A 25,023-nucleotide genomic window follows, 5' to 3' on the forward strand; every position below is an offset into this window, starting at 1 on the left:
TAGGGAGGAAACTAAATAGTGCACAAATGCGTATAATTCGCAATATGGCACAATCAATAATTCAATGGAAATCTCTTGAGAATAGATACCGTAATCAGGGATGTCGCAACAGAGTAATTTTTATTTCGACTCCGACTCCGGAGTTTTTAGGAATCTACTACAACTTGATAGTCGTTTTTATAATCATCACCATATGATGGGGGTATACTAATCTAATCATTCAGTTCCTGAGAACTGAATGATTTTTCTGAGACCGAACAAGTAAAAAGGCGTTAAGTTCGGCCGGACCGAACTTTAGATAACCACCACCTCGGCTATATATGTGAACCACCCTTCGTCAAAATCCGGTGAAAAATGCATACCTTATGCCCCATAGCAGCTATATCGAAATATGTTCTGATTTGGACCAAATACTAATAAGTATTGATCTTTTTACTACCTATATCTAAAAATAAACCGGTCTGAACCGTATACGATAAGGATGTCGAAAAGCCTAACATAAGTAATTGTGTCAAATTTTCGTGAAATCGGATTATAAATGCGCCTTTTATGGCCTCAAAACCTTAAATCGAAAGATCGGATATGGCAGCTATATCCAAATCTGAACCGATCTCAGCCAAATTGAAGAAGATGTCGAAGGGCCCAACACAGCTCACCGTCTCTAATTTCCGCTTCATCGGACAATAAATGCGCCTTTTATGGGCTCATAACCTAAAATCGAAAGATCGGTCTATATGGCAGCTATATCCAAATCTGGACCGATCTGGGCCAAATTGAAGGACGATGTTGAAGGGCCTAACACAACTCACTGTCGCAAATTTAAGCAATATCGGACAATAAATGCGTTTTTTTATGGGCCCAAAGCCTTAAATCGAGAGATCGGTCTATGTGGCAGCTATATCCAAATGTGGACGGATCTGGGCCAAATTGAAGAAGGATGTCAAAAGGCCCAACGTAACTCACTGTCCCAAATTTTGGCAACATCGGGCAATAAATGCGTTTTTTATGGGCCCAAAGCCTTAAATCGAGAGATCGGTCTACATCAAATCTGGACCGATCGGTGCCATATTGCAGAAGTATGTCGGGGGGGGGCTTAACTTAACTCACTATCCCACATTTCGGCGACATCGGACAATAAATGAGCCTTTTAAGGGCCCAAAATCTTAAATCGAGAGATCGGTCTATATGGCAGCTATATCCAAATCTGGAACCATCTGGGTCAAATTGAAGGAGGATGTCGGAGGGCCCAACAAAACTGACTTAGCAAATTTCGGCGATATCGGACAATAAATGCACCAGTTATGAGACCAAAACCTTAAATCGATAGATCGGTCTATATGGCAGCTATATTCAAATCTGGACCGATCGCAAATTGAAGAAGGATGTTGAAAGGTCTAACACAACTCACTGTTCTAAATTTCAGCGAAATCGGATGATAAATGTGGCTTTTATGGGCCTAAGACCCTAAATCGACGGATCGGCCTATATGACAGCTATATCCAAATCTGGACCGATCGCAGCCAAATTGAGGAAAGATGTCGAAGAGTCTAACACAACTCACTGTTCCAAAATTTCAGCGAAATCGGATGATAAATGTGGCTTTTATGGGCCTAAGACCTTAAATCGGCGGATCGGTCTATATGAGAGCTATATCAAGATATAGTCCGAATTAGTCCATCTTCGAAAGTTTCAGCTCAATATCTCTATTTTTGAAGACTGTAGTGTGACTTCAAAGCGGAAAGACAGATAGGCGGATTCGCGACCAGACGGACATGGCTAAATCGAACTAAGAACTAATTCTGAGACGATCGATACACTATTGACTACCAAAGTAGTGGTTCTAGGCGTAACTTATGCTCAGTTAACAAAAAGTGCCATATATATGTTTACTTTGTGCTCAAATTAAATTCTAAGACGAAAACTGCACTAATAGATCCCAAATAATTCTCATTTTTGTACCCACCACCGAAGGGTGGGGGTATATTCATTTTGTCATTCCGTTTGCAACACATCAAAATGTCCATTTCCGACCCTATAAAGTATATATATTCTTGATCAGCGTAAAAATCTAAGACGATCTTGCCATGTCCGTCCGTCTATCCTTCTATCTGTCTGTTGAAATTTCGCTACAGTCTTTAAAAATAGAGAAATTGAGGTGAAACTTTGCACAGATTCTTTTTTTATAGATAAGTAGGTTAAGTTCGAAGATGGGCTGTATCGGACTATATCTTGATATATCCCCATATAGACCAATCTGCCGATTTAGGCCCATAAAAACCACATTTATTATCCGATTTTGCTGAAATTGAGGACAGTGAGTTTTGTTAGGCCAGTCGACATCCTTCCTTAATTTGGCCCAGATCGGTTCAGATTTGGATATAGCTGCCATATAGATCGATCTCCCGATTTAAGGTTTTGGGCCCATAAAAGGTACATTTATTGTCCGATTTCGGCGAAATTTAGAAAAGCGAGTTGTGTTAAGCTCTTTGACACCCCTCTTCAATTTGGCCCAGATCGGTTCAGATTTGGATATAGCTGCCATATAGACCGATCTTTCAATTTAAGGTTTTAGACCCATAAAAGGTGCATTTATTGTCCGATTTCGGCGAAATTTGGGACAGTGAGTTGTGTTAGGTTTAAACAACATTCTGCAATTTGGCCCAGATCGGTCTAGATTGAGATATAAATAGCTGCCATTTAGACCGATCTCTCGATTTAAGTTTTTGGACCCATAAAGGGCGCATTTATTGTCCGATTTAGCCGAAATTTGGGACAGAGAGTTGTGTTAGGCCCTTCGACATCCCTCTTCAATTTGGCCCAGATCGGTTCAGATTTGGATATAGCTGCCATATAGACCGATCTCTCGATTTAAGGTTTTGGGCCCATAAAAGACGCATTAATTGCACGATGTCGTTGACAGCACCCTCTTGCAACTTTAATAAGTTCTTTGCTATACTATTCTTTGAATAGAAAGCATTGAATTTCAATGAACTCAAGCTGGAAAATGTTCGAAAAGTCACAAAAATAAATTTTTTAAAAAATTTTTAATTTCATCCCTATGCTGAGTCGACTACAATTGCCTCACTCAGACTCATTTGGACTCCGATTCTGAAAACATTTTCCGACTCCACAGCCCTGTTCATGGTTTTAAAGTGCCAGAGAAACAAACAAGTAAAAGCGTGTTAAGTTCGGCTGAGCTGAATCATATATACCCTCCACCATGAATGGCATTTGTCAAGTGTTTTGCGTTGTTTCTCTTTATAGACAGAAACTTAAGAAGGGGATGTCATAACAAGAAATCCTCATGAGGTTTTTTACATATTTCGATAAGAAATGCTTCCTGTAGGTACTAAAGTAGCCAAATCGAGCAATTTATATAGCAGCTATATCAGGTTAATGACCGATTCGAATTATAATTAAAATAGATATTGGACCATACTTGGGAAAGTGGTTGGAAGCTATTGGAGAACTTATTGTGCAAAATTTCAACCAAATCGTATAAGAATTACGCCCTATTATGGCAAATGAAGTCATAACACAGATTTTCCAAATTGCAATCAAGTTGAGTAAGAATTGGACCCTTTAGGAGCAAAAGATGTTTAATCGAGAGATCGTTGTATATAGAAACCATCGACGCAAAGTAAAAATATCTCTTGAGAACGGATAGATGGTTGGAGCTGAGTTGTAATACCAAAAAATTGGTCACTTCGGCGTTTCGAAAAATTGTTCGGGCAGCCCAATCTTTGTTTGTGTCCCAATTTCCATTTTTTTGGGTAAATAGTGTTTAAATATCAATACAAAAACAAGTAAAAGCATGCTTAGTTCGACCGGGCCGAATCTTGGGAACCCACCACCACGGATTCTGCTAAAATATGGGAGCTATATATGGTTATAGACCAATTCGGACTGTACTTAGCACAGTTGTTGAGAGTTATAACAGAACACTATGCGCAAAATTTCCGCCAAATCGGATAAAAATTGAGGCTTCCAGGGGCTCAAGAAGTCAAATCGATAGATCGGTTTATATGGGAGCGGCATCAAGTTCTTGGCCGATTTTAACCGTACTTGCCACAATTGTTGCAATTCATAACCAAATTGTGTGCAAAATTTCACGCAAATCGGACAAAAATTGCGGCTTCCCGTGGCTCAAGAAATCAAATCGGAAGATCGGTTTTTATGGAAGCTATATCAGGTTCCTGACCGATTTGAACGGTACTTTGCACAGTTGTTGGAAGCCATACCATAACACCATGAGCAAAATTTCAGCTAAATCAGATGAAAATTGAGGCTTCCAGGGGCTCAAGAAGTCAAATCGGGAGATCGGTTTATATGTATAGGAGTTTTCGAGACCTGAACCAATTGCGATCCAGACCAATCCACATTTGTATATTACTATGGATATAGCAGTGGAGTTGTTATAAAAAATAATGGTTAATTTTTCCATGTTGGTGGGTATCCAAAGTTCGGCACGACCGAACTTAGCACGGTAACACACTTTAGGAGCTATCCAAGAGGCGCGCGGACAACCTAGGGCCATAAAATGTTAAACATGGTCTCGATTGCAGCTAACTGTGTATAGTGGACAGGCTCTTTCAAATGTTGGTGTTATTCCGACAGACAGACGGACGGACATAGCTACAACCATTGGATATATCATGGTGATCACCAATTTATGTATATTTTACCACCAATATTTCGAGTTGGTGCAAACGGCACGATGAAGTTGGTACACCCCTATCATTATATAGTGAAGGGTATAAAAACAAACAACGACTCAATTGTTACATCGTACACACCGTATTTACACAAATATCGTTATCGCAACTGCAGCAGCTATCCGTGAATTCCATGTAAAAACAATCGAGAATGATAGAAATAATGACAAAAATATTAATTTTTTATACAAGCCTTATAAATAGCACATAACTTATGACAAACATATGTACATATTTAGAACAAATTATAGCAAATATTAAAATGCATAAAAAATGGGTACCACCATGGATTCCGCTAATAATTTATATTTAAAAATTTTTCTAAGTCTGTATTTGAATTATTTTACAATAATCAAATCGGAAATTGGTTGCGGCTGCTATGGACTTAAGTAGTATTTATGGAGCCTATATCAGTATACTCTGCAAGGATTTTAGAAGTCAGAACCAAAGTCCTTGTGGCATTGCACATCTTACGATGGCCGTCGCACAGTGGGAGAAAATGGGGAAAAAACAAGAAAAAAATACGCCGTTTGAGAACGGATAGAGATAACCCTTTTAAATTTGATATGGCTAAGGCTGAGATGTTATTGAGAACATGTGCTCCAGATGGACCAGGCGCCTCTTGACAGGCCCCTAAAGTTGGTCACCTCTCAATTTCGAATAATTGTTCGGGCTGCCAAATCATCATTTGTGGTCCGATGGTCAAAATTCTTTTTATACCCACCACCGAAGGATGGGGGTATATTCATTTTGTCATTCCGTTTGCAACACATCGAAATATCCATTTCCGATCCTATAAAGTATATATATTCTTGATCAGCGTAAAAATCTAAGCAATCTTGCCCTGTCCGTCCGTCTGTATGTTGAAATCACGCTACAGTCTTCCAAAATAGAGACATTGAGCTAAAACTTTGCACAGATTTTTTTTTGTCCATAAGCAGGTTAAGTTCGAAGATGGGCCATATCGGACTATATCTTGATATAGCCCCCATATAGACCGATCCGCCGTTTTGGGGTCTTAGGCCCATAAAAGCCACATTTATTATCCGATTTTGCTGAAATTTGGGAAAGTGAGTTATGTTAGGCCTTTCAACATCCTTCGTCAATTTGGCCTAGATCGGCCGAGATTTGGATACAGCTGCCATATAGACCGATATCTTGGTTTTACATTTTGGGCCCATAAAAGGCGCATTTATTATCCGATATCGCTGAAATTTGAGACAGTGAGTTGTCGTAGGCCCTTCGACTTCTTTTTTCAATTTGTCCCTGATCGGTTCAGATTTGGATATAGCTGCCATATAGACCGATCTCACGGTTTTAGATTTTGGGGCCATAAAAGGCGCATTTATTGTCCGAAATCGCTGAACTTTGGGACAGCGAGATGTGTTAGGCTCTTCGAAGTCCTTTTTCAATTTGTCCCAGATTGGTCCAGATTTGAATATAGCTGCCATATAGACCGATCTAAGGTTTTGGACCCATAAAAGGCGCATTTATCGTCCGATTTCGTCGAAATTTGGGACAGTGCGTTGTGTTAGGCTCTTCGACATTTTTCTGGAACTAGACCAAAATCGGTCCAGATTTGGATAAAGCTGCCATGTAGACCGATATCTCGATTTAAAGTCTTGGCCCCATTAAAGCGCATTTATAATCCGATTTCACTGAAATTTGACACAGTGACTTATATTAGGCTTTTCGACATCCATTCGTATATGGTTCAGATCGGTTTATTTTTAGATATAGCTACTAAAAATTCCAATATTTTGTTATACACAATTGAACAATAACTTGTACTTTGGTCCAAATCGGAACATATTTCGATATGACTGAATTTTCCAAAAAAAAAAAAATAAATAAAAATAAATTCTGCCCAAATTATTTTACAAAAGTTCCCAAAATACCCCTTTCGAGCAAAAATGGTTTCAGAATCGGCATTGATTTCAATAACAAGATCTCGCACTACTTTGAGGTGGATCCTCCGTCACACTTACGTCATACGTCTTAGTCTTCCTGCATCCAGATGCCCACTTTATATAGCAGACGCTATATCATTCATGTTGCGTCAAGTTCTCTTTTCTTAACCTGAGTATCACTTCTGCAAAAGTTGTCACAGGTATCCTCTCTGTCATACACCCTTGTTGTTAGATTTTCCGCTCTTATTTCACCGATCTGCTCTTCTAGCCCCGCCAGTGTTGACAGCGGAGGACTGTATGCTCCGAGTCATCCACCACCTCTTCTTCTTCGTAGATGCTTTTTCGCAGCTCATATTGATTGTGTCAAATAGAAGTTTACGTTACCTTTCTTTTTACCCATCCATTGTTGTATATCGGGGATGAGCTTAAAGGTCGATCTACCTTGCGTGTCATTATACCATCTTGACTGCCAATTGCTCAGCGTGTCGAATATCTTCCAATATGGACTGCTGTTGGGAGTTCAGTTTGGCGTCATATATTTTCGTTCGCTCTAAGGCCTGTAGGGCTATCAGCACCATACCGGCAATGAGGAGAACTGCGGGTTTAGACACTATTCAGTAAGATGACTAACTGTTAGAGCGACCGTCCTCTGTACCGAAAGCAGCGCCTTAGCTCTGCATCTGGTGTTTAGGGATTTACCCCAGATCTCGCTTCCATATACAGAATACTATTGCAGGCCCACATCATTAGCTTGCGACAGCCTTCTGGAGGTCCTCCGATATTCGCCATTAATCGCCCTATTTGGGCCATTATCTTCGCCCCTTTTGTTGCCGTGTATTGCGTCTGGGCTGTAAACGTCAGTTTGGTTTCAAGTCGTACCCGTAGGTATATCACGTGCCTTCTAGTGAGTAAGACGACGTTCTCGATCCGCATATCTATCTCGTGAGCAGGAGTAGCTCAGTCTTTTTCATTGCCAGCTGTAGCCCGTGGAATTCTAACCAATGTCGTATTTCTTGCTATGATTACAACGGTGTCTCCATCCTTAGTATTCCGTCGTTTCAGAGGTCGGACCCAAGTATGGAACCTTGTGCAGCGTCCGACGTTACTTCATACCTTGCCATAACCTCGGTGGAGGTATAGAAGAGTACCCGATCTCTCATGAACCTCATCGGATACTCTCAGAAAGCTTTTGATGATCCTCATCGGATACTCTCAGAAAACTTCTCATGATCCTCATCGGATACTCCGGCACCTTAAAGTCCATCTTCATGGTCCGCAAAACGTCCATCTAACTGAGGCTGTTAAAGGCGTTCTTGACGTCCAGCGTTGCCAACAGGATGACAGGTATGATACGTCCTCAACTAAGCCCTTAAGGGCCCCTAGTCTAGACTTTCCTAGGCGGAAGCCATGTTGCCAGCTCCAAATCCTCCTCCTGCGCCGATGTCTCCGCGAGTCTAGGCCTTATCAAACCTCCAACAGCTTTCCCGCTGTGTCCAACATACACAGTGGCCTGCAAGACGGTGACGATTCTGGATCACCTTTCTCCTTGTTGAACAAAACCAGCCTTTGTTGTTTTTATACATCTGGGATTATTCCCTCTGACAGACATGTGTTGGTGGGTATATCAACCCCTGGTGGGTTTAACAACCCGTGGTGGGTATAACAACACTGCGTTAAATTCCGAGGAAAACGATTCTGAACCTATAGCATTTACATCGAACCAAACTCTCCACAATTAATTTTTCAAAATTTCAGCAAAAATAAGTAATAAAGAAGTCTCCAATGGGTTCAAGACCCTAAATTGGTAGATCGATTTATATAGAAGATATTGCCAAATATGATCCGATCTGCAACACTAACTTATAGGTGTGTCAAAACAGACAATGACCGACGAAGGTGGTCGCACAGTTTTTGGTTTTAATACCCTACACGAAGGTGGTCGCACAGTTTTTGGTTTTAATACCCTACAACACCACTGTGGTACAAGGTATTATAAGTTTGTGCATTTGTTTGCAACGCTAGGAAGGAAAAGAGCTAGACCCATTGATAAGTATACCGATCGACTCAGAATCACATTCTGATTCGATTTAGCCATGTCCGTCCGTCCGTCTGTGAGTACATGTATTTTTAACCGATCTGCACAAAATTTGGAAAGGATTGATTTGTTACAGATCTTAACATATCTACGAGATTTCATCAAAATCGGATGTATCACCAATACATTTTTATCGCCGGATTTGCACATATATGGCAGTAGTTCACTTATATGGCGTGACTGCAGTACCATGTTTTTGTCAGACCATCAGAAACAGATCTCATTCCCTGGATCCGCAATGTCGATTCCAAGACCCACTCCGATCCGTCCATGAAGCATGAACTACCAGATGACAATTCCAGAGTTCCGTCAATCCAAGACCGTTTCGTTAGCAGCAGTGTCTCGCATTCGAAGTGTCATCTCAGGTAACCGAACTGAAACTTCTTCCGATTCCGTGATTCCCGCGATGATATGACCCGCTTCTATCTTCTACCCACTACCCCATCGCCTTAAATCTCATAACTGCAGTAACTGCCTCATACCTAGTATGTTTGTCTATGGGTTCGACATCTAGAATTGGCTTAGTGCCTCAGTGAGCATGGTTTTCATTGCTCCGATAACATGTTCTCTAAAATTGTTGTGCTGTACTTATATTGCACTTTTTATACCCTCCGCCATAGGTTGGGGGTATACTGATTTCGTCAGTGTGTTTGTAACTCCTCGAAATATTCGTCTAAGACCCCATAAAGTATATATATATATTCTTGATCGTTATGACATTTTAAGTCGATCTAGCCATGTCCATCCGTCTGTCTGTCGAAAGCACGCTAACTTTCGAAGGAGTAAAGCTAGCCACGTGAAATTTTGCACAACTACTTCTTATTAGTCTAGGTCGGTTGAGATTGTAAAAGGGCCAAATCGGTCCATGTTTTGATATAGCTGCCATATGAACCGATTTTGGATCTTGACTTCTTGAGCCACTAGAGGGCACATTTTTAATAAAGTCAGTGAGTGAGATCATTGTACAAAATGTTAGTCTAATCGGATGAAAATTGCGCCCTCTATATGCGCAATGTATCTTAAAGAATACATCCAGTGTCGGATTGCTTATTTTTGTTTAGTTTTGCAAAAAATTTAACTTAAATTTAACCTATGCCAATCATCTTTATATCATGGGACTCACAATTTATACACAAGTTCCTTAGCACATAGTATATCCGTCTCTAACGACACGATGCACACGGTTCTAGTTTAAGGATTGAATCAGAGCGTCGGTCCTCACATTGTTAAAAGCCACCTCGATGACAATGCATATCGCCAACGCACAGTGGGATAGAATCGAAAAAAAATATCAACAAATCTTCCGTTTCAGGAATAGAAATAATTCCGTTGGAGGCCACCATAGCACAGAGGTTAGCAATTTCCGCCTATGACGCTGAAAGCCTGGGTACCATAATAATGGCGGGAACACCAGAAAAATGTTCCAGCAGTGGGTATCCCCTTTTAATGTTGTCGACATTTGGCAGGTACTATGCCAAGTATTTTAGGGCGTACTGGTAGCCGAGTTGGTAGCTACGTTTGTCAGGTATTATGCCAAGCATTTTAGGGCGTCCTGGTAGTCGAGTTAGTAGCGTGATCGGATTACCAGCTTAGGGTCATGGGTTCCATTCCCAACAGAGGGCTCGGTCTGGACTTAATGGACTTAAAATTGTCTAAGAGAGTCTGTAGGGGACTACCACACTTACCTTACGTCTTGTAAAAACTTTTCCCCAAAGAGATGTCGCACTGCAGCACGCCATTCGGACTCGGAGGTTCCCTATTATTGGGCTTTAACTGAAATCGGACAGCAATCATTGATGTGTGGGAATTTTGCGCCTGTTACTTAATGAAATGTTCATGGACAAAATTTGCAAATAATTTTTTATTAGCCAAAAGAAAATTTATAAAGTCTAATATATTTATTATGTATTATTATCACAAATGGAAACTATGGCAATTCAAAAATATTTCTATTAAAACACTCATCTTATAAGGAAATATTATATTTGTAAATATTTTGCCAAGATAAGAAAAACACTCAGGCTCAATAGGGCACTTAGCCCGTAAGTCACCTTTACAGCATTTCCATTGTTGTAATATAAACTATAGTTGAACGATTGATTATTGGTTACAATCCAATTGTCATAGAAGGAGACATTTGTATAAATGCCAGGATATCCAGGCTGAGCGCAGCTATAACCCCAGGAAACTATGCCAGCCAAGTAACCATTGCATACCAAGGGTCCACCAGAATCACCTTGACAGGCATCCACACCGCCTGTGGTCATGTAGCCAGCACACAACATGCCCGTGCTAATGTTGCCATAGTTGATATCACATGTGGCATAGCCCACAATGGGTACAGTGGCCTCCATAAGTATGCTCGAAACTATGTCCTGTAAAACGAAAATCTGTTAATATCCCCTTCCGTTTGGAAATCAAATCATGCTTACGGTGTTCAAACTGGTTTTACCCCAGCCGGAGACTGTGCAATATGTACCATTCGGTTCGGCAACGGTATTCAAGGGTATCGCTTGCACTGTGGGCCATGACCACGGTATATAGCCATTTATCACAAACATGGCCACATCATTTTGCATGGTGTTCAAATTGAATCCTAGATGAACGGCAATTTGCAGCACATCATATTGCAGAGTGTAAGGGGGAATTTGATATAGATAAGCAGAGCCCATTACCAAAGTAAATTCATTGGGACTGCGGTAAGCCATGGGATTAACATTTTGACTGAAAGTATGAAGAGATACAAAAAAGAAGATTACAAAATTTCAAAATCATAAATTTATTTTCGAAATCCGCTGTACTATACTTTAAAATTTAAAAAATATTGGCAACATATTAGCAAAATAAAGAAACAATTTAGCTTTTTGCAAAATTGTTATACCCTCCACCATAGGATGGGGGTATACTAATATCGTCATTCTGTTTGTAACACTTTCAAATATGCGTCTAAGACCCCATAAAGTATACATATTCTCGATCATCATGACTTTTTAAGTCGAACTAGCCATGTCCGTCTATCTGTCCGTCCGTCCGTTTGTCTGTCGAAGGAGTAAAGATAGGCGCTAGAAATTTTGCACAAATACTTTTTATTAGTGTAGGTCAGTTGGAATTGTAAATGGGCCACATCGGTGAATGTTATGATATAGCTGCCATATATACCGATCTTGGATCTTGACATCTGAAGCCTCTAGAGGGCGCAATATTCGTCCGATTTGACTGAAATTTGGTGTTTTGGTTTCATTTCCAACAACTGTGTAAAGTGTGGTTCAAATCGGTTCATAACCTGATAAAGCTGTCATATAAACCGATCTTGGGTCTTGACTTCTTAAGCTGCTAGAGGGCGCAAATCTTATCCGATTTGGCTGTAATTTTGCACGTAGTTTTGCATAGCCACGTAGTTTTGCATAACCTGATATAGCTGCCATATAAACCGATCTGGTATCTTGACTTCTTGAGTCTCTAAGGGCGCAATTCTCATCCGATTTGGCAGAAATTTTGTACCTTTTCCCATGACCTTAAATATACGTGCCCAATATGGTCTGAATCGATCTATGGCTTGATACGGCTCCCATATAAATCGATCTCCCGATTTTGCTTCTTAAGCCCCTACAAGGCGCAGTTCTTATCCGAATGGACTGACGTATTACACAATGACGTCTACAATGTTCGGCATTCTATTCATTTATGGTCCGAATCGGACTACAACTTGATGTAGCTCCAATAGCATAACAGTTAATATTCATTATTCTTTGATTGCCTAAAAAGATCCATGATGGAGGGTATATAAGATTAGGCCTGGCCGAACATTGCACTCTCTTACTTGTTTTTTTTTTACTTTTAAAATTTTAATTTTTTAAGAAGTTTTTACCAAAATGTGATTTTAATCATATCCCATGGCAGACGGTTGTACGAACCGGATTGACCCGATGAAGTCCTTCATCGGCAAGGCTTGCCGCCTCAGTATACCACACTGCTACAACAACAACAACAAATTGCCATTTAAATATATTGGGTTGCCCAAAAAGTAATTGCGAATTTTTTAAAAGAAAGTAAATGCATTTTTAATAAAACTTAGTATGAACTTTAATCAAATATACTTTTTTTACACTTTTTTTCTAAAGCAAGCTAAAAGTAACAGCTGATAACTGACAGAAGAAAGAATGCAATTACAGAGTCACAAGCTGTGAAAAAATTTGTCAACGCCGACTATATGAAAAATACGCAATTACCTTTTTGGGCAACCCAATATATAGATTGGCGTATTGCAAAAAACTAAAAGTTCTTTTTTCCTCCTGCAGGACCATATTATTGCCAGGCAGTCTCAGATCTCAGTCCCTGGGTTTTCAATGTAGACCCCCACTCAACCTCAAGTGTAGCCGCTCGGAAACCTCTTCCATTTCTTCCATGTTTCCTATTGTCGCCTCGATTATTCTGCGAAGATATGACCTGCTCCCATCCTCTATCCATTCTCCCTTCGCCTTATGTCTCATAGCCGCAATGGCTGCCTCACATTTAATCTGTATGTCTATGGGTCACTACTGGGTCGTAAGTAAGTATTGGTCTTATCACGCTCCTGTACAGCCAGTGGACTATCCTCGGATTCAGGCCCCATTTCGAGCCTACGGCCCGTCTACATTGTGCCCAGCATCTGTGAGCCTTCTCAGTACGCTCATGAATGTGACACTTCTAATTCAGTTTCCTGTCTAAGATCACACCTAAGTATTTGACCTTGTCAGATATCGAAATTGTCCTTTAGAGGAAACGTGGTACGTTAAATTGGCCCACCTTCATCTTCCTCGTAGACAGGCATATTTCAGTCTTCTCTGGGTTAACATTAAGAGCGCTGGGTCTAGCCCAGTCATATGCCATATGCAAGCATATGACTTGTGGCCCTTCTGCAAAGCTGGTTCGGATGCTTACCCCTTAGAAGTATCCTTATCCATAAAAAACGAAAATAAATTCTGCCCAAATTTGTACAAAAAGTCCCAAAATACCCCCTTTCGGGCAAAGATGGTTTCCAAATTGGCATTTTTCAGAAAATTTGCTGTGGAGGCTACAAATATTGTTAGGTGCAAAAAATTCTTTTCCATGGGTTAAGGGACACATGGAGTTAAATAAGTAAAAAGGCGTTAAGTTCGGCCGGGCTGAACTTTGGATACCCACCACCTCGGGTGTATATGTAAACCACCTTTCGTCAAATTCCGGTGAAAAATGCATACCTCCTTCCCCATAGCAGCTATATCGAAATATGTTCCGATTTGGACCAAATACTAATAAGTACAAGTAATTGTTCAATTGTGTATAACAATATATTGGACTTTTTAGTAGCTATATCTAAAAATAAACCAATCTGAACCATATACGAAACGGATGTCGAAAAGCTTAACACAAGTCAATAATACAAATTTTGCCCATGAACATTCCACTAGGGAACAGAGGCAAACTTTGCACATATCAATGAGGGCAGTCCGATTCAAGTTTAAGCTTAATGATAAGGGATCTTCTTTTTATAGCCGAGTCTAAACGGCGTGTCGCAGTGCGACAACTCTTTTTGGAGAGAAGTTTTACTTGGCATAGTACCTCACAAATGTTGCCAGCATTAGGAGGGAAAACCCACCGCTGAAAACTTTTTCTGATGGTCTCGCCAGGATTCGAACCCATGCGTTCAGCGTCATAGGTGGACATGCTAATCTCTGCGCTACGTTGGCCTCTAACATAAGTCACTGCGTCGAATTTCAGTGAAATCGGATTATAAATGCGCCTTTTTTGGGGCCGCGACTCTAAATCGAGATATCGGTCTATATGGCAGCTATATCCAAGTTTGGACCGATTTGGCCCAAGATGCAGAAAATGTCGAAGAGCCTAACACAACTCACTGTCCCAAATTTCGGCGACATCGGACAATAAATGCGCCTTTTATGGGCTCAAAATCTTAAATCAAGAGATCGGTCTATATGGTAGCTATATCCAAATCTGGACCGATCTGAGCCATATTGCAGGAATATGTTGAGGGACTTAACTTAAGTCACTGTCCCAAATTTCGGCGACATCGGACAATAAATGCACCTTTTATGGGCTCAAACCTTTAAATCGAGAGATCGGTCTATATGCCAGCTATGTCCAAATCTGGACCAAATTGAAGAAGGATGTCGAAGGGCCAAATACAACTCACTGTCTCAAAATTTTGGCAAAACCGTTTCAAATTTCAACAAAATCGGATAATAAATGTGGCTTTTGTGGACCTAAGACCCTAAATCGGCGGATCGATCTATATGACAGCTTTATCCAAATCTAGACCGATCTAAGCCAAATTGAAGGGGAATATCGAGTGGCCTAACACAACTCACAGTCCTAAATTTCAACAAAATCGGATAACAAATGTGGCTTTTATGGGCCTAAGACCCTAAATCGGCGGATCGGTCTATATGGGGGCTATATCAAGATATAGTCCGATATAGCTCATCTTCGAACTTAACCTGCTTATGGACAAAAAAGGAATTTGTGTAAAGTATCAGCGCAATATCTCTTTTTTTAAAGACTGTAGCGTGATTTCAACAGATAGACGGACGGACAGGCGGACGGACAGGGCTAGATCGTCTTAGATTTTTCCGCTGATCAAGAATATGTATATACTTTATAGGGTCGGAATTGGATATTTCGATGTGTTGCAAATGGAATATACTATGAATCCAAATTAGGGAATCTAGGCTTTAGAGTTTGAGAACTCGAGGGGTGTTTCCAAATTTTTAATAAAAAATTGCCTATTTTGAAGTACATATAGCACTCGTCTAAGTTCTCATGTCTTGTTAAAATTTTACTTAAAACGCATCGTAAATATGTCCATTTGACAAAAAAAAGGAAAAATTTAGTTATTTAAACAAGTTTTTTCAGTAAAGACTAATCTATAACTGTGGACACTGTGTATATATGTGGACACTTTTGTGGAAAAGTGGTTGTAAACTTTATCACCAAACCATGCATAAAAATGAAATTCGAACCACAAACGTCTTAATAAATTGCAAAATAAAAATCAGGTCTCGGTCAAATTTGAAAAAAAAAATATAGGCGAATATCCCCGAAATCACTAGAGATATTATAGACCTTAAGCGCACTTTTTTGTAGGGATTTTTGAGCACTATCCAGCATAAAAGAATTTGGAAATCGGACGGCAAACGAAGATTTGGCAGCCCCAACAAATTTTCGAAATACTGGGGTGAGCAATTCTAGGGGCCTAAAAATGTTACACACAATCTCGCTAACACCTCAGCTTTAACTATCATTCCAAATGTCAAAGAGATATCTCTTCCCGTTCTCACACGGCATATTTTTTATTAGTTTTTTTACACCCACCACCGAAGGATGGGGGTATATTCATTTTGTCATTCCGTTTGCAACACATCGAAATATCCATTTCCGACCCTATAAAGTATATATATTCTTGATCAGCGTAAAAATCTAAGACAATCTAGACATGTCCGTCCGTCTGTCTGTTGAAATCACGCTACAGTCTTTAAAAATAGAGATATTGAGCTGAAATTTTGCACAGGTTCTTTTTTTGTCCATAAGCAGGTTAAGTTCGAAGATGGGCTATATCGGACTATATCTTGATATAGCCCCCATATAGAGCGATCGGCCGAATTAGGGTCTTAGACCCATAAAAGCCACATTCATTATCCGATTTTGCTGAAATTTGCGACAGTGAGTTATGTTAGGCCCTTCGACATCCTCCGTCAATTTGGCTCAGATCGGTCCAGATTTGGATATAGCTGCCTTATAGACCGATTTCTCCGATTTAGGGTCTTAGGCCCATAAAAGCCACATTTATTATGCGATTTTGCTGAAATTTGGGACAGTGAGTTATGTTAGGCCCTTCGACATCTTTCTTCAATTTGGCCCAGATCGGTCTAGATTTGGATATAGCTGCCATATAGACCGATCCTCCGATTTAGGGTCTTAGGCCCATAGAAGCCAATTTGGGACAGTGAGTTGCGTTAGGCCCTTCGACGTTTTTCTTCAATTTGACCTTGATCGGTTCAGATTTGGATATAGCTGCCATATAGACCGAACTCTCGATTTAAGGTTTTGGGCCCATGAAAGGCGCATTTATTGCCCGATGTCGTCGAAATTTGGGACAGTGAGTTATGTTATGCCCTTTGACATACTTCTGCAATATGGTACAGATCAGTCCAGATTTGGATATAGCTGCTATATAGAACGATCTCTCGGTTTTAGGTTTTGGTGCCATAAAAGGCGCATTTATTGTCCGATTTCGCTGATATTTAGGACAGTGCGTTGTTTTAGACTCTTCGACATGTTTCTGCAACTTAAGTCAAATCGGTGCAGATTTGGATATAGCTGCCATGTAGACCGATGTTGACCCCATAAAAGGCGCATTTATTATCCGATTTCACTGAAATTTGACACAGTGACTTATATTAGGCTTTTCGACATCTGTGTCGTATATGGTTCAGATCGGTTTATTTTTAGATATAGCTACTAAAAAGACCAATATTTTGTTATACACAATTGAACAATGACTTGTACTTTTTACTATTTAGTCCAAATCGGAACATATTTCGATATAACTGATATGGGACATAAGGTATGCAATTTTAACCGGATTTTGATGGAAGGTGGTTTACATATATACCCGAGGTGGTGGGAATCCAAAGTTCGGCCCGGCCGAACTTAACGCCTTTTTACTTGTTCGATTTTCTCCCACTTTGCTTCGTGTCGGCACGTGTTATGGTTACCCTTTCCGTCCCCATAATATTTCGTATTTCCCTTATAGAGACCAAAAGGAAAACAAATGAGGGTATGCGTTTCTTTATTTGCAAAACATTTCTCCTTTATGGCGTGTGACAGTCTTACGAAGGTGTCTTCTTCTTTACTCCACTTTTGCTTAATGTCTTTGGCCACCATGCGTATGAATGTTCTTGAGAAATGTGTAAATAATTCATACGCCACCCCTTACCACAAGACCATCAAAAGCCATCTTCCTGGCTCTATGTCGTTCATAAATCAAAAACTTACTTGAGTATACAATGAGCTGCCGTCACTACAACACGTTGCGATATCACCGATCCCCCGCATATGTGGCCATAGCCATACATCTCCGCTTCGTAGACCTTTAGGCGTACCGACACCTGCCAAGGGGCCATTTGTATGGAGATCGCTTGGCCGCCAATAATGCGGGGATCTTTTTCCACTTCCTTTTCCTTTTTTGCAGTGGTGGGAGCTGAAAAAGAAAATTAGATTTTTGTATATTTTCAACAATGCCAACAAACATGATTCATCACTCTACCCATTAAAGTGGGCTTAATTTTTATCAATGCATTGCATTCTTATCTCTATTGACATTTTTTTTTTCGTTTGAGAGATCCATTATGTGGTGAAATCTGAGTGTGTGTGTGTGCTATTGTGTAAATTTGTTAAAATAATAGCTGATTCATATTTACAAATTTATTGATTCATTATTCTAAAAGAGTTTTGCGCATAAAGTGTTCTAATAAAACAATTGGGAGTTTTTAAAAACCAAACGCAAAGATATTTTCCCTATGAAATCTTTAACAGAGATTTTGGATATTGTAGTGGAACAATGACAATTCAAAGGGAACAAAGACAAGTCATTGTATAGGGCAGCTAAATCAAAGTAGAGTCCGATCTGGGCCATATTCAGTTCGAATGCCGACGGGCTTAATAAAACTCACTGTTTCAAATTTCAGCTCAATCGGGTTATAAATGCGACTTGTATGGGCTCAAGGCCCTAAATCATCGGATCGATCTATATGGCAGCTACATGTTAATATGGTCCCATATGAACCATATTTGTTTCGAATATTAGGGGTCTTGGTAAAACTCGCTGTCTCAAATTTCAGTGAAATGGAAAAACAAATGCTGCTTTTATGGGATTGAGACCCTAAATCCGCCGATTGTCTATATGGCAGCTACATCCAAATATAGTCCGATTTAGCCCATACCGTACCTGTGTATGAAAGAAATGCAAATCTGTGCCAAATTTCAACAGAATATCTCAATTTCTAAAAACCGATTGAAGTTTAATGGAATTTCGTTTTTAAAGACGAGTCCGAATGGTGTGCCGCAATTCGATATCTCTTTGGCACGAAGTTTTTGCATGGCATAGTACCTGCATTAGATGGAGATAACCACCGCTGAAAAATGCTTCTGAGGTACTCGCCAGGATTTGATTCCAGGCGTTCTGCGTCATGGGCGCACATCCCTAGTCATCGATTTTGAAATACGAAACAAAATCTCAGTAAGTGTACAGCGAAGCACACTGGGTTAACTTGTTAAAGATAACAAGTAAAAAGGCGCCAAGTTCGGCCGGGCCGAACTTTGGATACCCACCACGTCTACCTCAACGAGCTTGCCTCATATTTCGCTGCAAGAAATCTGAAGATATCCCCCACCAAATCTTGAGCCACACTGTTCACTACAAATACGCGTGAGGTGAATACTGAGCTGACTGTGATGGTCGATGGAGAAATGATTCCGACCATCAAGTGTCCCAAAAAACTTGGCGTCACATTTGACAGCTCTTACACATTCTCCTCACATGCCACAGCAATCTGCAATAAAGTCAAAAGTAGAAACAAGGTCCTCAAGTCACTTGCTGGCAGCACTTGGGGTGCAGACAAAGAAACCTTGTTGACCACGTACAAAGCAATTGGCCGGTCTGTGGTAAGTTATGCAGCGCCAGTGTGGTCTCTTCAACTTTGTGACACGCAGTGGAACAATATTCAGATCTTTCAGAATGCCGTCCTCCGAACTGCGACGGGCTGTCTCCTCAGTTCTCATGTGGACCACCTCCATCAGGAGACAAAGATCCTACCAGTGCGAAGACCTAACTACATGCTGTCTAAGCAATACCTTTTGGGCTGTTATCGCAGAAACCATCCAAATCATCTTCTTGTGGATAGAAGCCCACCGCCCAGAAGCCTTAAGGTAGATCTATACGATTTAGAGCATGAGGTTCAGCGCTACAAGAGAGAACCTCTAGATCAAGCGGCATATCAAGCGGTTCTGAACAACATTCATGCAGACACGGTAGCAGATGCGGTAAATGGCTACCGGGTGAATGTAGTCCTTGGAGAACGACCGCCACCCATTGCACCCGAAGAAATCGACCTCCCCCGGCAAACCAGAGTGGCTCTGGCTCAATTACGTTCCGGCAGATGCAGCCGCCTCAATTCCCACAGAGCTAGGATTGATGCCGACGTGCAAGATGTATGTCCCGATTGTAACCAGGGACCGCACGATACACGTCACCTGTTTAACTCCCCGGCCAGACCCACTCGACTCAGACCCAGATCCCTGTGGATGCACCCCATCTTAGTTGCAGAGTTCCTGGGTCTTGACACTCAACAGAATCAAGCAAACGAAAGATAGAACACAATAAACTGCTACAACAACAACAACATTGATGTAGGTGCCAATGGGTCATATCGGTTCAGATTTAGATATAGCTCTCGTACAAACCTATCCCACGATTTGACTTCTTGAGCCCCCGGAAGCCTCATTTTTTGTCCGACTTGGCTGAAATTTTGCATGTGGTGTTCTGTTATGACTTCCAACAACTGTGCCAAGTACGGTCTATAACCTGATATAGCTCCGTTTACACAAGCGCACAGGCGTATAAATGAATGTGGATATCACACACATTCTTACACAATTCTTGAAAACAGTTGCACATTTTGGTACTCTTATCGATTATTCTTCATGGCTGAAGAATTTTGTTTTATTTGTGTTTTAAATATAAATCCTGCAAAAACGGGATTTATTTTTGTATGGGAAAACCTGCAGAAAAACACAGGATTTAGAACTTAAATCTCGAAAATGCCATAAACTCGGATTTAGTGGCCAATGTAAACGTACTTTATGTTTGAATGTAACTCAGAAGACATTGTTTGAATTAATTACAAATCAAAAACCAATTTCCTTGCGATCATTCCTTAGACTTATTATAGATGTTGGTTATTTATAATATTTTTTTTTAATAAATTTGTTTGTCTTTTTTTTTTTAATAAATATCATGTCTTACATGTTGCCATTATATTTACACACAAATTGAGTAAAACTAACACCGAAATGATCACTTTAGTATGCATTGTTTTATAAGTTTTATTTTTGCTATTTAATATTTAATAAAATTTTGATTATTTAATTTTGCCTTTAGCCAAAATTCAAAGTTAGTTTTTCTTGATTTATTCCTCCAACGAACCGACCGTTGTCAATTTCGAATTTCATATCTTTTAACGTGCCCCGGGAAAACTGAGTTTCAAGTAGGCCAAAATGCAGAACATTAATTTCAATGTTCTCAATGTTCTTGGAATGCGTAATGCTGCGGGGGTAGCAGACAGTAGTCCAAGAGTATCATATGATAAGGGAAGAATACATTAATGATAACGTATCTAATTTTCGATATTTCCAATGGGGTGTACCTACAAATCAAAGGGATTACGATAAAGTCCCATAACAAACATCAATTTTAGATATCAACATATTGTTAATTGTTTGGCCGGAATGGCAAAAACCGAAAACTAAGCCAATAAAAAAGTTGGAAAAAAATCCCCAAATCAATTAGTAAAGCTTGCCCATGAATATTCTATTAAGGAGCAAGGGGGGAACTTCTCACATAGCAATGAGTGCTGTACAACAATTTTTCAGCTCAATTATAAGGGGTCTCCTTTTTATAGCCGAGTCCTCTTTGGGAAGAAGTTTTTACATGCCATAATACCTCACAAATGTCTTCAACATCAGGAGGGGATAATCACAGCTGGAAATTTGTTCTGATGTTCTAGCCAGGATTCGAACCCAGATACAGTGTTCAGATTCACAGGCGGTTATTGCACGGACAAGTAGGAGAAAAGGCGGAAACGAATCTTATATACCCTCCACCATTTTCTAGTTCTAGTTCTTTGGATAAATACCTGTCGGTTGAATACATGTCATGAGACGGAGTTTCCCAGCCAAAGGCGTGAGTTTGCCAGTGAAGCGCAATGAGCTTTGGCGAACCAACGCAAGCAGCCCGAGTATAACTGCATTGAAATGGTAGATTGGAAAGTTGATCGGTCATCACAAGCGGAATAAATGGTTGGAACATCTCGAAAATTCTCGCTCAGTTGCCAGTATACTGTGGTCGACGGTTATGTCTCTCACCAAGCCGTCGAGGAACACAGTCGAGTCACAAGAGCCTTCAATGGACAACAGCTACCGATTCGAAACAAAGTGCAGGACATTTTAGTGACAAGGGGCATCCTAAGGAAGGCAAAGAAACGCCCAGTCTCAGACCTCAACTATTCAAAGTGGAAGATGTTATTCAAGTCATAAGGAAAGTCAAATCATCAAAATTTATTGGCCCTGACGGATAAATCGAAACTTATGCTCAAACGTATAGAAGATATAGGAGTAGAATACCTGAAGGATTTCAATACTCAAACTATCCATCACACTAAAAATACCCGAGGTCCCGGTTGAACCTCAATGGCGAGTGTGGTTACGAGAAGCTACGTACAATAGAAACCACACTTAATGGTAAAATGAAGTTTCAATCAGCAGCAAACTTGCTCGAATAAGGAATAAACCCTGTGAACGGACTGTTCTCGTGGCCCTAGCATTATCGGCATCGAGTCTGATCTTCCAAACTGGATAAAGAGTTGGATTGTGAGCTACCTGTGCGTAGAGTTTGGAAATGGGAAATCCTTGGAAAAGGGGCATTAAACTACCATATTCCTTGAAAAAGAGTAATAAAACTAAAATTTCACCTTGGAAAACTAAGTCGCCGCCCCAAACCCAAAATCACATCAAAAGTACTGCCTAAAATCAAAAGTGAATCAATCGGGACAATATGGGACTCCAATAAAAGGTATTCAAGCGTAGAGTACAAATATTTGGGAGGGAAGGAAGTATGAACCTGATATCTTTTGGTTCTTGTTGTTGTTGTTGTAGCAGTGTGTTGTGCACTGCTAAGTGGACCTACTTTTGTTCCTTATACTATAAGAGAAGGCGCAGCGGAGCGAGCCCTGTTCGCCTAGTCTTATGCAAAATTCAAAGTGTGTTATTTTGTTACTTATAGATTCAAAAATAACAGATTTTATTGAAATTTTCACAGATTGTAAAGGATGGCCTGGAAGGATTAATAGGCTATTACACTTTTTTATTCCCTACACCTCTACTGTGGTACAGGGTATTATAACTTATTACATTTGTTTGTAACACCCAGAAGGAAGAGAGATAGACTCATTGATAAGTATACCGATCGACTCAGAATCACTTTCTGATTCGATTTAGCTTTGTCCGCCTGTCTGTCTGTCTATCCGTCCGTCCATGTTAATTTGTGTACAAACTACAGGTCCTAATTCTCATCCGATCGTCTTCAATTTTGGTACAGGCATGTTATTCGGTCTAGAGACGAAGCCTATTGAAATTGGAAAAAATGGGTTCAAATTTGGATATAGCTCCCATATATATGTTCGTCTGATTTGCATTATAAATGCAATAAAATGGTCCTTTTTGTTAACCGATAATCTCGAAATTTCGTAGGAAGGTGGATCAGATCTAGATATAGGTCTCACTTATATATATCGCCAGACTTTCACTCCCAGAGCCAAAAATTGTTTACAACGCTTTCCTGGACGACTTTCACAATATCTATAAAGTTTGGTCAAAATCGGTTCAGATTTAGATAAATCTCCCACATACATATTCGTCCGATTTTAAGAAATATTGCAATAAAGTGCTTGTTTGTTAACCGATTCTCTCGGAATTGAGCAGAAAGGTGTTTGTTATGACTTTCGACATCGCTGGTGAATTTCTAAAAATCGGTTCAGATTTAAATATAGCTGCCATATATGTATATCAAACGATTTTCACTTCTAGAGCCACTGCAAGTGCATTTATTGACCAATCTTCCCAAAATTTTGTACTACGCTTTCTTCGACAACTTTCACAATACCTATAAGGTTTGGACGAAATCGGTTCAGATTTAGAATTGGCTTCCATATATATGTTCGTCCGATTACTGGTGAATATCATAGAAATCGTTTCACATATAGATATAGCTGCCATATGTGTATATCGCCCGATTTTTACTTCTAGAGCCACTGCAAGCGCATTTATTGACCAATCTTCGACGACTTCCACAATATCTATAAAGCTAAATCGAAATCGGTTCAGATTTAGAATTGGCTCCCATATATATGTTCGTCCGATTTTGAGAAATATTGCAATAAAGTGCTCATTTATTAACCGATTCTCTCGAATATAGATATAGCTCCTACTTTGTACTTATAGGGTAGGTGTAGGTTATTATAAAGTCGGCACCGGACGACTTTGCTTTTCCTTACTGGTTTATATTAGAAGTGGAGCGGACTTCTCCCCCTTACCCCAAAAACACCAACCAAACTGAAAAGTGGACCTATCGGGACAATATAGAACTGCAATGAAAGGTGTTTGGGAGTAGAATACGAAACTTATATAAATATTTGGGGTCAAGTCCGAAGGGGGCGGCCCCCACAAAACCGCCTCCGAAAGGACATGTAGACATACAGGGGAGATATGGGACTCAAATGAAAGGTTATTATAGGTCCAACACGAATATGGTATTTAATTTAAGCCTACAACCTTCAGAGGTCGTCCTTCCTCCAAAAATCAGTCTTGCGCCAAAACCACCAAACCGGAAAATTAAATAATCTAGACTCGAGAAGGACCGATGGCCCTCGAAGGCTTGATACTTTGGATATCGATTATCGGAAAGTCATTTAAGAAGCACACTGGGCACATTTTACACACATTTTTATCAACTTAGATAGTTTCTGTTGTTGTTTCATTTCACATTTATTTAGTTTGAACATTTTCTTAATATAACTCCATTATGGTCTAAAATCTATATAACAATATGTTAAAATTTTTAGTACTAATCTGTGTAAAGGACAGGCAAATGAATTGAAACTTAAAATTTATGGATCTCTTTCGTCAACTTCAAAAATTGAACTTTGTTGAAAATTTTAAAGCGAGACGAGTTGGAAGAAAAATCCCAAAAATTAATCTGTTTGCTTGATAGAGTTTAGCATTTAACAATTGGTATATATATGTAAAAAGAAATTTAATATGGGATGCTCCTACAAAAATGAATTAAAAATCTAACTTCATTTTACCTAAAGAGGCGACTTAATAAAATTTGTTTCAAGGTATAATTACAATTAGGAAAAATTTATAATACAATATTAACTGCTGTTTGTTTTTCTTTGCCAGTGCTGGGTATTAATCTACAATTATTTAAAAA

General features: G+C 39.8%; 1 protein-coding gene across 1 annotated transcript; it reads right to left on the reverse strand.

The window, feature by feature from the left end:
* Positions 1-10,644: 10,644 nt before the first annotated feature.
* On the reverse strand, positions 10,645-21,025 carry LOC106081612 (trypsin delta). Its single transcript, XM_013243705.2, has 4 exons — positions 20,782-21,025; positions 17,754-17,958; positions 11,153-11,444; positions 10,645-11,095 (listed from the first exon to the last, which is right to left on the reverse strand). Exons 1-4 carry the CDS (start codon positions 20,846-20,848, stop codon positions 10,700-10,702), a joined length of 960 nt encoding a protein of 319 aa, XP_013099159.1. The 5' UTR covers positions 20,849-21,025; the 3' UTR covers positions 10,645-10,699.
* Between the last annotated feature and the right edge of the window lie 3,998 nt (positions 21,026-25,023).

This window comes from Stomoxys calcitrans, chromosome 4, assembly GCF_963082655.1.
Source record: "Stomoxys calcitrans chromosome 4, idStoCalc2.1, whole genome shotgun sequence".
Classification (NCBI taxonomy): domain Eukaryota; kingdom Metazoa; phylum Arthropoda; class Insecta; order Diptera; family Muscidae; genus Stomoxys; species Stomoxys calcitrans.